The 14183-nt window shown below is 47.7% G+C and overlaps 1 protein-coding gene across 1 annotated transcript; it reads left to right on the forward strand.

Moving 5' to 3' along the window:
* The first annotated feature begins 4921 nt into the window (after positions 1 to 4921).
* C1QTNF2 (C1q and TNF related 2) lies at positions 4922 to 13499 on the forward strand. The gene is made up of 3 exons (XM_061353934.1): positions 4922 to 5612; positions 10856 to 11104; positions 12422 to 13499. Exons 2-3 carry the CDS (start codon positions 10864 to 10866, stop codon positions 13033 to 13035), a joined length of 855 nt encoding a protein of 284 aa, XP_061209918.1. The 5' UTR covers positions 4922 to 5612; positions 10856 to 10863; the 3' UTR covers positions 13036 to 13499.
* The last annotated feature ends 684 nt before the right edge of the window (positions 13500 to 14183 follow it).

Raw genomic sequence — 14183 nt, forward strand, 5'->3', positions numbered from 1 at the left:
CCCTTTTCAACAAGTGCTTTGACTGCCTCATTTTTCATCCTGTTGAGTTCTGGGTATCTGAGGCACGCTCAGGCTGCGCACTGAGCCAGCCCAGCTGATGTGTAGACATCTGCGTGTTTAAAACAGGCAGGTTAAAACGTTCTTTATTTTTTGTTGGAAACTTTAGCAGTCTGCGTTGCCTTTCAAGGCGTGCCAGAAGGTAGCTCTTTTACTGTCTCCACCTTTATTTGTAACTGGATCCTTATGGCTTTCCTGAGTGAGTTAGAGATGCACTATTCTATGTGAATGTAATCGGTTTAGGCTGCTGAGGGACCAGAAAAAAAGCAGGAATGATAGCAATTCATTAAGGATGAAATGGAGCTCAACTTTTAGGATAAAGAAACAGCAAAAGAGACAATCTTCTGTGCCCACTAGTGCCTACTACAACCTAGTAACTGCAGTTTTCCCTGTCACTTCTGGGTATAACTTGAGTTACTCCACACAGGCCAAAACACTGGTCTGAACTACATGCAGGCAACTCCCCACTGCTCTGTTAGCACCCCTCTTTTGCCAAATGTAACAAAGAAATAGAAATATCATTCTAACTCAAACTAGTTATTTTACATGAAACAGATTTGTTCACATCTCTTAGATGACCCAACCAAGGTCAGTAACAGAGATAATTTTTGCTTCGTGCAAAATACCAGCACATTTCAGACCTCAGTGGAACAGAGGGGAAATTCACTGTGCCTAAGAAAACCTTGCTCAGTGGACAGGTTCACAAACCCAGAATTTCCAGCCTACAAAGTCTTAAAAGTAATTCCAAAGCATTTCAGAATCAGCCTCCACCCAGCCACTCATCTGCATGGCATGTGGGTCTAAGCACGGTCCTATGCGCATCACTGTCATCTCCCATCACCTCTCCTGTGAGTGGGATTTGTTTTCAGATGCATTTTCAGCCTTATCACATTTGCACATACGTTTGTTCTCAATTTTTTATATAAAGCTGGACCTGGAGCTCCAGCACCACCTCACAGCAGAGTTTTAACCCATTGCTGCTTTTATCCACAAACTGCTACGACGTGTGCTACCAGTGTACTGGGGAGCAGATGCTGGAGCACAAAGGCTGGGGTTGACACCACCCATTGCAGTGCCCTGTTAACAGGGCAGATGTTAGAACAGCAGGGGTGGGGAAGCTGCTTCACATGAGCACTGCTCCCGGTTCTGCACATCCTCACTGGGAAGGGGTGATGCCATCAGCCCTTGGGCTGCATGAGACCCAAGCTGAGGGAGGAAAATGATGCCTTCAGCTGGCTCCTGGGTTTCCTCAGCTGCCCCTTTGTGCTTTGACAAGTCTTATGCTGGGCATGTGCAGAAGCAAAAGCACTGGGAGTTTTAACACCCAGGAGGCAGTAGAGCCCTGCAGTATATTCTGCTGATACACTCATATTTTCTCAATACTTGAGGAGTGGCTGAAAGACTTAATTTTTAGCCTGTTGTCAATTCTCTAAGAACAGAAAAGCCGCCTCTGAAGCAAAACGGCCTGCTTGGGAAGCAGCAGCAGGAACGAGGATTTTCTCTGTAGCTATTCCTTTCTGCACAGACTGTCACTGCTTGCATGCAACACAAGTAATTGTTCATTCATCGCTGGGGCGTGCTGCTTTGCCCTGAAGGTCAGAGGCACTGTACCGTGACATGGGTAAATGGCATTTGTCACTGGCTGTCCTGGCTTGGGCAAATGCTGCCCATGTCCCCAAGTACTGATGCTGCTACAGACTAATATATGTTTGGGAAATACGTGGCATTTCCAGAAGAGTCTTTTCATGTCCAACTATGTTGTTAGATACTAAGGCAGGAGCCAATTGTGGCAATTTATAAAGATTGCTGAGTTTCACTTTAATTCAAAGGTGTAGGATACAAAAGAAAAACCCAACCCTAACACATCTGCACTGCGCCTGCTGTGGCTCACTCGTGCTTGGGCTGGTTCCCACTTCCCTCTTCCTAAAATAAGCTCTATTTATTTTTATCTTAATGGGTTAGGATTGCAGTGCCTAAGCAGAGCTAATGGTCTCAAGGGCATCCTTTAGGTTTAAACAGAGATTTGATTTGTTTTTATGGGGGCTTTTGGAGAGGGACAATCACTCTCTGAAGACTGCTCACAGACTTGAAACTCCTTTTAGGCAGGGCAATAAAAATTACTCAAATCACCATTCCACACTAAACCAGGAGGCCTGTCAAGCAGAAAAATGCTTTTCCCCTCCCATTAGGATCTGAAAAACACCCACCCAAAGCACCTACACTCGTCTTTGAAGAAAGGGACACTCCATTGCCATTGCCCAGTGCAATGGGGAGGCTGCTATTTCAGGCTGTCTCCAGCTCCTGGGTGAACTGCAGTTAGTTTGACATTTGCTGAGTCATTTTATTTGGTTACAGTTGCTGCTGCAAGGTCAGTATCTGTAAGGGTGAAACACATCAGCACTCAGAAAGAAAACAAGGGAAGATCCCTCCTCGCTGGGATGTGGTCGCCCACCTTTGGGCACACGCATTTCTTACCCCAAGCATGTGTTCAGGTGATAACAGAGCTAAAATTACACTTATTACTCTGTAGGTGCTGGATGATCCACCTTCCCCTTGCCACATGAACAACAAGCTTAATCTGAAGGACGAACACACTAGTGTGTTGTGCCAGGGGCATAGGCAGGGGCACAGGCAGGGGCATAGGCAGGGGCACAGGATCTTCGCCCAGTCCAGGTGGGGCAGCACCTCTGAGGCTGGTGTGGGGACAACAAACAGCAGCACAGGCAGGATGGCTTCACTGCTGAGGAGGGAGCACCACCACAGGCCCCAGCAGTGGGGACCCACCACCCCATCTGATGCATGTCCATGGGGGCCTGTCAAGGTGAGATCAGCCCAAGCCAGCTCCTGCACTGCGGCATTGAGCCGCCTTTGCCATGCTCACTGGTAAAAACCATGTTAGTCACGGCAGGGAGGCTATTGATAAAAAGCAACAGAGAAGGGACACGGTCCGCTGTCTATCTGAAACAAAATGAACTGAGAATGGAGTCTCAGAGCTGCTCTGTTTCACTGCGGACAGGCAGTTATTTGTTTAACACAGTGTGCTGCCAAGCATGTTCTGCAGCAGAGCATCTGGGACCCCGGGTGAGCTCGGCACAGCACTGCAGCACAGACATATTTTCCATCTGCCTGGCAGGAGCTTCCCAGCGCTGCCTCTTCCCACACTGCTGAACTAGGTCAGGCTCTTGCTGCCTTCAACAAGCTGTGGATCTGGGCACAAAATCGCCAGTAACCACAGATCCCCCAGGCACACCTGGAACTGCCTGGCAGGACTGCTGTATTTTCAAGCATCCTTTCATCCCTGGCCTGTTTCATATTCATCTCAAAACCCTGGTGCTCTGGCACAGCTGCCGTGGGGCAGGTTTGGAATAAGCATAAGAGCTTTTTCTTCTCAACACTGTTAGCATCTGAGGAAACCTCTGTGGCTGCCCAGGCCAATCCAACTGCACTCTGGCAAAGCTCACAGGAAGTTCTCCTATAGTGTCATAAGAAACCTGAGGCAGGACCTGTGCACATGCAACGCCTTGAGACTTTTGGCTGACTCCAGCCTCACACACCAATGGAAGAGTTTCTCTAAGAGAACCATCTTCCTACAAACCTTATAGAAACAGTCAAAGAGCAAGAATTCATACCTGACTGATCACCAGAGCTGCCCCAAGGGACAACAGTTCTCAGAGCCTGTGCCAATGGGCAGTGGGCCTGGAGGCAGCTCCCACAGGCACACTAGAGCTCTGCAGACATATGGCAGCATTTCTGAGGCAGCCCTTATCCCAGTGAGATTTAAGGTGATGATTGTGTGGGTTTGGGGAGGGGAGTTGTTCAATGGCACTGAACTGCTGTGGGACCATCCACACAGCACAAAAATCAGCCCTATGCTTCTTTGTCCAATGTTCCCACCCCTCCCAGGAGCAGCTGAACTGATGACAGCTCACAAACAAGCTGTATGCGTACTTCATTTTCACTTTATATCCATTCCCACCATGTTCTGACAGCAAGTGCAGACAAAAGCTTACAAAACCCCACAACAACTCCGATAAGGATGAATTCTGGCAGAGTAAGGAATGATACTTCCAGCATTCTCCCAGCCAGCTGATATCTGCACTGAGCAGAAAACACTCCCTGGCTGGAGAGCAGCAGGGCAGGGTCTGGAGTGCTGCCACTGAGCACACACGCCCGTCCCAAGTCCTACACAGGATCCTGGCTGGGCAGAGCAGGATCCACACACCCACAACCGGCACTCACAGGCTGCAGCTGGGAGCACCAGTGCCCTGCTCTGTGTGGGTGATGGTGGCCCCAGGGCTATGGCTGCCCTCCCCGAGGATGACAGGTCCCCCATTACCTCTCATGCTGCCAGCCCAGGCACCCATCAGACCAGGCTGTACCTCTGCATCATCTCACAGCCCCTGCCTCAGCCTTCCCCATCAGCCACTTCAAAAGACCAGTCTGATCCATATCAATCCCAGCAGCATCACAGAGCATCCTGCAACGCTGGGAAGGAGGGAAGAGATGGGCAGCAAACTCTTCACCCCAGTTTGTCACTCTGCACCTCCCCAGGGAGGCAAGCACCATCGATTTTGAGAGTTGAAAGGCAAACCTTTGCAACCCATTTTAAAATACATTTAAACCCAAAATCTGGGTTAATAGGTTGGTATAAGCTGGGATATCAACATAATGACTTGCTGCAGCAGAGAAACAAGAGGATGGGTATTTACTGCAAGTCAACACTGTGTTAGCAGAACGAAAGTTGCAGTCACTGCCTCTGGTTTTACTGCCTTACCTCAAGCAACTGCTAAGGGATTTGTAATTACTTTGTAAGCCTAGAACAAAATTCCAACCCTTTCCAAAAACAGAAGCATTCCTGCCACCCCTATGGCAGTGTCTCCACATTCTGTCTCGCACATCCACCTGTAGCAGTGCTGAGGGACTTTGCCCTCCAAATTCTTATTCACAAAGATGCTGCTTCACAACCTCCTTCAATACAAGCCTGGAATGATCTGCCATTACCTGTTTGTCTAAATTGTTTTAGAAGCGAGTTTCCACCCTCAGGACAAGGTTTGCTAATGCTTCAGGATCAAGCACCAGAGTTTTTCCCTACTTTGATGTGCATTACCCATCCTCTTATGAATTCTGTTCATGCTGGCAGCGGCTACAGCAGAGAGGGGCAGAATCAGTCAGAAATGATCCAGGGAACTCCTGAGCCTTTCACCCAGGGAGAGAGAGAAAGGGAAAAGTTCCCCAAGCATCAAGAGCTTTCCAGCCATATGTGCGTAAAAATTTCTCCCCATGCCACGTGACAGAGGAAGAGGCGCAGACCCATTACACAATAATAAAAATATGCCTTTGGCAACGTTGATGCAGAACCTGGCGCTGCTGCAGGAAGCCCGCGACCCGCACAAAGAGCAGTGAAACCTTAAAGAACACAGACCCAGGTCAATACCGCAGACCCCTTGAAGGACGCTGCTGCGGCCGGACGGGGCTCGGGCTCTGCAGCAAAACAGCTGCTTAAAGGCGAGTGGTTTCCAGCGCCTGTCAAGATCTCACTGAAGGGATCAGTCCTGGTGAGTAGATTCACTTTGCCTTTTGTTTCTTTCCCTCCCTCCTCTCAACCTTAGCTTCGAAAACTGACCAAATACGGTCTAGATCATTGAGCACACAGATTTCCAACCTGCACAGGAATCCGTAACAGCAACAGTTGCCACTTACAGAAGTACTCAGGGCAGAAAACGTTCCTCACACTTTTGCTGGGAGCACCCACCCTGTACAGCCAAAACCACAGCCTCTCCCTTTGCTCTAGTTCCAGTCAGAAGGCTCTGTAAGGGGGCTTTAGCACAGGCTGAAAGGTTTGCACAGGCATCCCCAGCTGCCCAAAGCGTGGACGGTGATGCAGGTTCAGGCACAGAAGATGCATCTCTCTCCTTCGTCTCCTTTGTCATTGCCCTGTGCAATAGCAGATAATAGCAGATAACAGATCAAACTCATATCTGGTATAACTACTGCACTGACTTGTATCAGAAATTGAATACACTCATTTCAGCTGCTGTAACCAGCAGCAAACCTCATTTTACCTACATCAGCCCCATGGGTCCAAGAGCTCTTGTGCTTCTACCTCAGGGACACTGCAGGGCAACCACCAGAGCCAAGAATTAGGCTCACAGGGATAGTGATTACTTTGAAGACTAATCAGGACACCTTGAGGTATGCTGGGAAATTGTGAAGTAGGAAGATGGTTGTTCTGTTTAAGTCTCTTAAAATTAAGAGTACTGAAAGGAAACAGAGTAGAATGTCACAGTTACTTGTTTGCTGCTGGGTCCCCTCTCAGGCTATCAGACTATCATCCTCCATTCCTCTGCACAGCAATCCCTCCACGCTATCTCCTCTTCTCTCCCCTTCTATAATTCTCCTCCCTATGGGCAGGCACACACCATCACTGCATGGCACAGGTTGACTTCCCTGGCTAAAAATCACCACCCAGCCACTGCACATGCCTCCAAACCAGCCCATGTCTCCAAACCCCCAGGGATTTTCCCTCTCATGGGAGTTCAGACCAGCTGACCTGTAAGCACCAGAAAGTACAACAGATCCTTTGCACTTTCACCTCGTTCTTACAGGCAAAATTGTCACTTACAGACACACCTATTTGATGCATACACATCTATAGAATTGGCCTGGCTTCTAAACTGTGAAGTGGCTCAAGAAGCAAAACTGTAGCAGGGCTGGGATGAGGGTGGTCACACCAGGGCTTGCAGGAGCCATGTGGAACAGGGATGTCCTGGTAGCCAAAGCCATAGGGGAGATATGGCAAGAGATGTGTCCCCTCGGTTCCTGCCTGTGAGGCCCCTCAGCAGCAGCAAGCATGCCCCCAGGCTGCAGTGGCCATGAGAAGCAGGAGCTGCAGGTCAGGACTGCCTCAGGGCCCAGACATTTGCAGCAGTTTGGAGCCTCTCCTCTCTCTCTGGGTGAGGTTTGATCAGCTGTGATCAGAACATGAGGTCTCAGCCAGGGCCTACCTAGCAACTGGGAGCTCAAAGGATCTTTCCTCCAAGACCCTCAGAGCAACTCACTGCTGCCTGTGACCATCACGTGCCCACCATGAGCTGCATCACCTCATGAGCCCAAGGGCTGGGTCTTCTTCAAAGCAACCTAGAAAGCACTACTGCTGCTAAATACTTCAGAAGACAGTTTCAGAGGGACTCAATAGATATTTTTAAGTATTGGGAAGAAAAGCATTGAGATCTGATCTCACCGAGGGAGAGGCACTTCACACATGAAGGCCCAAGCTCAGCACAAATGCACTCCATAACCTCAAGCAATTCCTAGTGCTGCTGCAGGCTCTGCTGGGGAGAAGCTGCAGCCCTAAGCCTGGCCAGCCATGCCTATGCTGCAGACACTGAAGCTGGAGCTTATGTGAAGCCAGTCCAGCCTTTTTTCCCATACTGAAATCTGCACTCAGTACCAGTGTGCTCTGCCCCAGTGCTGAGGAGCTGAACACTTCCATTTCAGCAGCAGGTCCCTTTCCTGCAGCCAACTCCCGGTCCCTGTGCTCAGACAACGCAGGGTCTGCTCTCCTCCCCTCCACCACCAGTCAGTGCTTGTAACACCCTGGGCATAGCACACACTCCTGCACAACAGACGTCAGTTCTGGCCAAAAAGTCTCCAAAGCCGTATTAACAAAGACATTAATTGTCATTAGAAAAGTAGGACCTCAGATGAAAGAAGGCTGCACGGCCTCCAGTGCCAGGCCTGCCGCCCATGCTGCCAAGAGGAAAGATGCTGATCTGTTTTCAATTTGCATTTTGGAGCTCATCAGTCGTTCTACATCGAGGAGCAATTTTCCTTTTAAGGTGGAACAGCATGAGGTTTGTTTTCTTTCAAAGAGGTTTCTTTAAGAGGTTATTTATAGATCTTCTTGTGAATGTGACTGTGCTTTGCATCCCACGCACTGCTGTGATGTGGGATGAAATGTTCTTGTGGAGCCGTTAATTAACATGGACTTGGGAGCTGTGTCAGAGCACGGATCCAGGTAGTCCAGTACTCCCCATCTATCCAAGTACCAGTACTACTAACTTCCCAGCCTTGGGGCATTTTGTGTTTGCCACTTTTATCCCATCAGGTCAATTAGCTGGGTTGTCTGAAGGTAGAATTAGTACTTATGGTAAGAAGCATTAAGAGAAGGAGCTGCCCTCCTGCCCTGTGCTCCTTCTTGCCTGTTCTTTCTCTCCATGAAGCAGTCCCAGCTTTTTTCCAGGTTATGCTCCACAATTACATTTTTCCTTGCCACAGCTTCTCAGCGTCATCCACCTCCAGACGCCTCTCACTTCCACCCCATTTGAGGTGGTTACTGGGAAGCAGAGATGCAGCTTTCCTTGGGACCTCCCCAGTCCTCAGGCATTTTAACATTTTGTTTCCCCTTCTGTGAACTGAGAAGCCTTTATTCAATTGTCCACATTAATACTGGCTGGTGATTTCTTTCTCACAAGGCCATTAAACTGACACCTTTCACCAGCAGCAAGTAAACTGAGGTATAAGAAAGAGCAAAACAGCACTGAAGAACAAAATAGCTTAACAGCCAAATCCAGCCTGGTGATCTGTTCTGCATTTCCCACTCCTCTGCATGTTCTTAATTATACATATCACAGAACTGAGGGCTCCCACTCAGCATTAGTATGTAGCACACTGCTCACTGGATGTGGAGCATGTAATGTGCATTTCCACCCCCTTCAGGAGCCAGTACCAGGATAAGAGCACTAAGACCAACATGAAATTTATACAATACTTTAAGAATCTCATTTCCAGTGCAGGAGTTAAATATAACTGCTGGGGAGATGCTAAAGCCTCACAGTATTTGGTGTAATGCCAGGCAGGACCTTGCCTGACCAGAAGACCACCAACAGAGTGAAAGGCAGGGATATCCCAGCTCATCTTCTGTTTCATCTCTGTTTAACTCCACATTAGCTCCAGCACCAAAGCTTGAAGAAATGTGTGAAAGGCAGTTTCCTTGCTTTGCAATCATCACTTATATTCTGTATTTCATTAGCAGGACTTCAGGAGGTCCCTTCCTACCCAAACCGTTCTATGATTCCATGTGATAAGAAAGCCCATGCAAACTAATGATTCTTGTAAAATACTTAACCCTCTACTGTCAGAGGTAGCAGTAATAAGGGAAAAAAACTTAAAGGAGTCTTTTCCTTCAGAGTGCACACCTCTTCACCCTGGGGTAGGAGTTGCATCAAAGCAATACATGGCTAATTCCTTTAAAAAAAAAAGAAAATCCTTTGGCTTTAGCATGATCTCTCCTTATCAAAAAGCTATTATGCAAACAGTGAACCAGGCACAAATTTGTATGGGACAGTTTTAGGCTTCGTGCCTCTTTTCTCCAAGGGATACTCCACCTACAGAAGCTGAAAGAAAGAAATTAGGCCAGGGGATGCCTTTCATCACCCCACCAGCTTGTTTCCATATTCATACAGCTGGAGAAGAGCCCAACTCCATCAGGCCAAGGGTCAGTACTCAGCAGGAAGCACCAGCCCTGCTGGGAAGGTTATGGCTGTGGCCATAACCTCCCTCACCAGCAAAGCAAATGGAGGAGAACATCCTCAGCCCAGGCACAGGGAGGCCTTCTGTTCTGACAAGTGGATGGCAGGAGCACCTTTACCCATGGGTAGTCAGAAACTGATCTTGTATAGGGGAATGTCTCTTTTTTTACTATATCTGTAGCCGTATGCAGAACCCTAATTCTATTTTAAACATTTCTAATACCCAGAGTCTCAGGTGGGTCATGTATGAAGATAGGCCCTCATCAATCAGCCTGATTTTGAGCATCTTCTCTAAGCTGCTGATGCATCTGAGCAATATTTCAAGATGCAGTGGAGTTACTCAGGTGATGCACATGAAGCATAGCTATTTGCAAACCACTCCATGCACAGACATCCAGAGGAATATTTTACTATATAATATCTGCTCTGCATCATTAGCTTCTTCATGGGAATAGCTTTATTCCAGAAATTATTTTCTATCACTATCTCCCCACTCAGGAGTGGAGTAAGACAAGCCCAGGAGGCTCAGCCTCCCACTGTGAATGAAGGTTCCAAAAAAGCCCTTGGCATTTGCTATACTTCAAGCAGTGGCTCACTTTACAGAGCCAGGAGACCAACACAGGCCAGGGTTTTAACAGTTACCTATCTTTCCAAGGTGAATGGCAGTAACAAAGAAAGACGGAGCTATTGCCACCCCAGAGGCAGCTCAGCACGGTGAGAGGTTGAAAACCAACCAGTGGGGCTGGTCACAGCTGCAGGGGCAGCTGCACCCCAAAACAAAGCCAGATTTGGTGGGTGATTCAGCTGCAGGTTGTGCAGTGCTGTGCAGATGAGCTGTGATGAAGAACAGGACATTTTATGCTAGCTAAGAGGCTCAGTGTGCACTGCCTAGTAAGGACTACCTTGGCCCAAAGCCTCCACCAGCCTGTCTTCTAAATCCTAGAATGGTTTGGGTTTGGAAGGGATGTTAAAGCTCATCCAGTTCCAACTCCCTGCCACGGGCAAGGACACCTTCCATTAGACCAGGTAGCTCCAAGCCCTTTCAACCTGGCCTTGACCACTGCCAGGGATGGGGCTTAAATTCAGCCCTGCATCATGAGATGGGTTTTGTGCTTGGTAAGAAATCCCAGCTGCAGAGCAGGCCTCACTGAGGAGGTTTACACCAAATTATCTCCTATTTTCATGCAAGTCCTGGTGGAGGGGAGACCTCTGTACCCACGCGTGCCGGATACCATCCACAACAGCCACATCCCATCTCCTTTTTACAGGCTGCACCATGATCTCTGCTGTCCTCCTCCTGTGGACTGTGCCTTGTGTGGCAAACCACATCGTGGGGGGCTTTGCCAAGGGAGCTCTGCATGAAGGTACCCAACTGGCATGCAGCCTGCCTGGCCCCCCTGGGCCACCCGGCCCCCCTGGTGCACCCGGGGCTCCAGGAACGGTTGGTAGGATGGGATTCCCAGGCAAGGATGGCAAGGACGGCAAGGATGGGGATAAAGGCGAGCACGGAGATGAAGGTAATAGAAAAACACTTCTTAACATAAGGGTAACATGTAAAAGCAATACTACAACAGCCCAGTTATCACATCACCCCAAATCTGAGCCCCAGCACAGACAACATCTCATAGGAAACTTCTAGAAATTTCCACTCTCCCCCCTCCAACATCTCACACTTCTCAGCTCCTGCCTGGGGGGTCCAGACTTGCATTATTTGCTGATAGCCTCTTATTACTGTATGCAATTCCTATCAGCTTCATTTTGTTATGAAGTGACATTTTCCCTGTTCTGATATATGCTCGCTAGACAAGACAAAGTGGTGGGCTCTGACTCCTGCTCTCAAGCAGAACAAAGTCAGGTGAAAAAAATCAAGCACTTGCTGCCCAGAGCGCTCTAGCTGGGTGACAGGCACTGCTCTGACCATGCTGAATCTAAATCAGAGCAAACAATCACCCTTATTTAATCCAACAACCCTTTAAATCCAGCCTTAGCAAGTAAGCATCAGGACCAGCTGTGGCGAGAACACAGTGATTTCCCGTTGCCACACTAGAGTGCACTCCTGATTCAGCATAGCATCAGCATGCCAAAGCTGCACCTTATTCTTGTCTCCCAGCCCCAAAACTGGGAATCTGGAGAACAGGTTTCCACCCACAGCTGTGTTTAACTCTTGTCTTACTGCAGTAGCAGCTCAAGAGATAGGGTATAAAACCCCATGAATTTGTCTTATATCAGGCCACAGCACAATCAGCAGTTTCAGCATCACTGTGACAGCACAGCTGGCTTCCCATCTCAAGGCAGTATCTGCACTGTATGTCCTCTGGTTCATCCTCCAGATATGCCAGGCTTTTTACTACACCTAGATGCTTTGTTCGCTTATTTCTTAACACCAGATTAATGCTAAATGTAAAAACAAGCAAACGAAAAAAAAAAACCAAACAAAAATTAAAGAGACAGGAGATGGAAGTATCCCATCTGCTCAAAGCTGGGTTCCAAAAGCTTCACAAACCTGTCCCACTTATGAAAAACCCCAAACATTTAAAGCTTGTTCTTGGCTACCTCTATAATTAATTACTCCCTTTTGCAAGTGAGCCATATAATTGAGCCAGCCTTTTGGTCCCTGAGAAGGACAGGCTGTCCTGCTCCCAAGTCCCATTGTTATCATGGCAGCTACCTACCTAACAGTCCTGACAGATGCCTCCCAGGTGGTATTTCATTGGGATTCTCACCAGCAGGGTTTTCCTCCTAAATGAAAATATACTGTTGGAATGACACAACCCCTTTCCACTTGCCATATCGAGTCTTTCACTGAAAGATTTACAAGGCTATTTATCTTCTAGGTCCACAAGGCAGAACGGGAAACCCCGGCAAACCAGGCCCAAAGGGGAAAGCGGGAGCTATTGGCAAAGCAGGACCACGAGGGCCCAAGGGTTTAAAGGGTAATCCTGGAAAAAATGGGGCCCCAGGGAAAAAAGGGCCCAAAGGGAACAAGGGTGAGACTGGACTGCCAGGACCGTGTACTTGTAATGCCAACAAAGCCAAGTCTGCCTTCTCTGTGGCAGTCTCCAAGAGCTACCCAAGGGAAAGGCTGCCCATCAAATTTGACAGGATCCTGATGAACGAGGGAGGACATTACAATGCTTCCAGTGGGAAATTTGTATGCAGCATCCCAGGTATTTACTACTTCACTTATGATATCACTTTGGCCAACAAACATTTGGCCATTGGCTTGGTCCACAACGGGCAGTACCGGATTAAGACTTTTGACGCAAACACTGGGAACCATGACGTTGCCTCTGGATCAACCATCCTTTCTTTGAAACAGGAGGATGAGGTATGGCTGCAGATATTTTACTCAGAACAAAATGGGCTCTTTTATGATCCTTACTGGACAGACAGCTTATTTACTGGTTTCCTGATATACCCTGATCAAGATTATCTCAATGAAATATGATAAACTAACCTGTGGGAAAAAAACAGGAAATGCGTGCGACCTCAGTCCAGCAAAATGTAGCCTGTACATGGACATGAGTGGAATTATCATACATTTCCACATTTTTGGCGCTAGCAGCCTGTATTGGCTATTCAGATATTCACTTGATGGCATCAACTGCTCCACAGGGTACCAGCACCAGCAGGACTCACCTTTCAGCAGCCTCATTAATCTCTCAGTCTCGAAGCCACCCAGTGTGTTTTCTCAGATTTCAGCCTCCATGTCCCAGCTCTGGAGTCCTGCATCTGGTTACTCTGCAACATGCCATGCACATGTAATTCACATACTGGTGCTGAATGCTTTATTATATTATTGTTATAAAACCTGGAAACCAACAACCATTTCCTGAAGGCTGAGCTCAGAAGTGCCACTGATGTTAGAGACTGTATCACTGCACCTCCTCCCCCTACACCCTATAATAGTAATAAACCCTTTTTACTGTAATATAATAGTAATAAACCCTTTTAATCCAGAGTTACACTTTACCAGCTACTTAAGAGTCAGGAAGTCATCAGTTAATGTTATAAAAGAGTAGTTCTCAGCCTCATCGAAGCAGCAGTGATAAGCGAATGCATCTGGTCTAAATAGGAAACGACACAAAAGAGCTCCCATTTTTAAGTTAAAGGTAAGACTCCTCCTAACAAACAAGCTGCTCCACTGAGCATCACTGGTGCTTCTCAGATTTCAGCCTCCATGTACCAGCACTGGAGTCCTGTGTCTGGTTTCAGACAGTCTTTGGTAAGCCACAATCAGGATCTAAACTGGACTGTGCAAGTCAACTACCCATGGGCTTCTGAGCCACAGTGGATTATGGACTTTACAGATCAATTATACTTTTACAAGTGAAAATACCTGCACGATTTTTGTGGACTACAGTACCTGTAGTTGCATTTAACTGTAACCGCGTTGTAGCTTACAAAAATCTTTTCAAGTACATTTTATAAAATAAAGCTGAACAAAAGTACTCCTGGAATAGTCTTGATATTCATTAAAGTGGCTTCCCAGAAGGTATTTCAAACCTGTGTTACAGATTCTACAGACACTGTTGGGCTTAGGGATGGATTTTGTAGGTACCAGAGCAATGGGAATATTCCTCTCTCCAGCCCAGC

The sequence above is a fragment of the Neopsephotus bourkii genome, unplaced genomic scaffold (assembly GCF_033783945.1).
Source record: "Neopsephotus bourkii isolate Nb327-2 ecotype Australia unplaced genomic scaffold, CSIRO-AGI_Nbou_v1 NB_716, whole genome shotgun sequence".
In the NCBI taxonomy this organism is placed as follows: Eukaryota; Metazoa; Chordata; class Aves; order Psittaciformes; family Psittacidae; genus Neopsephotus; species Neopsephotus bourkii.

Coding starts and splice junctions, on each gene's coding strand:
- C1QTNF2 (XM_061353934.1), top strand. CDS start 10,864: ATGATCTCTGCTGTCCTCCTCCTGTGGACTGTGCCTTGTGTGGCAAAC. Junction 11,105..12,421: donor AGGCGAGCACGGAGATGAAG/GTAATAGAAAAA, acceptor TTTATCTTCTAG/GTCCACAAGGCAGAACGGGA.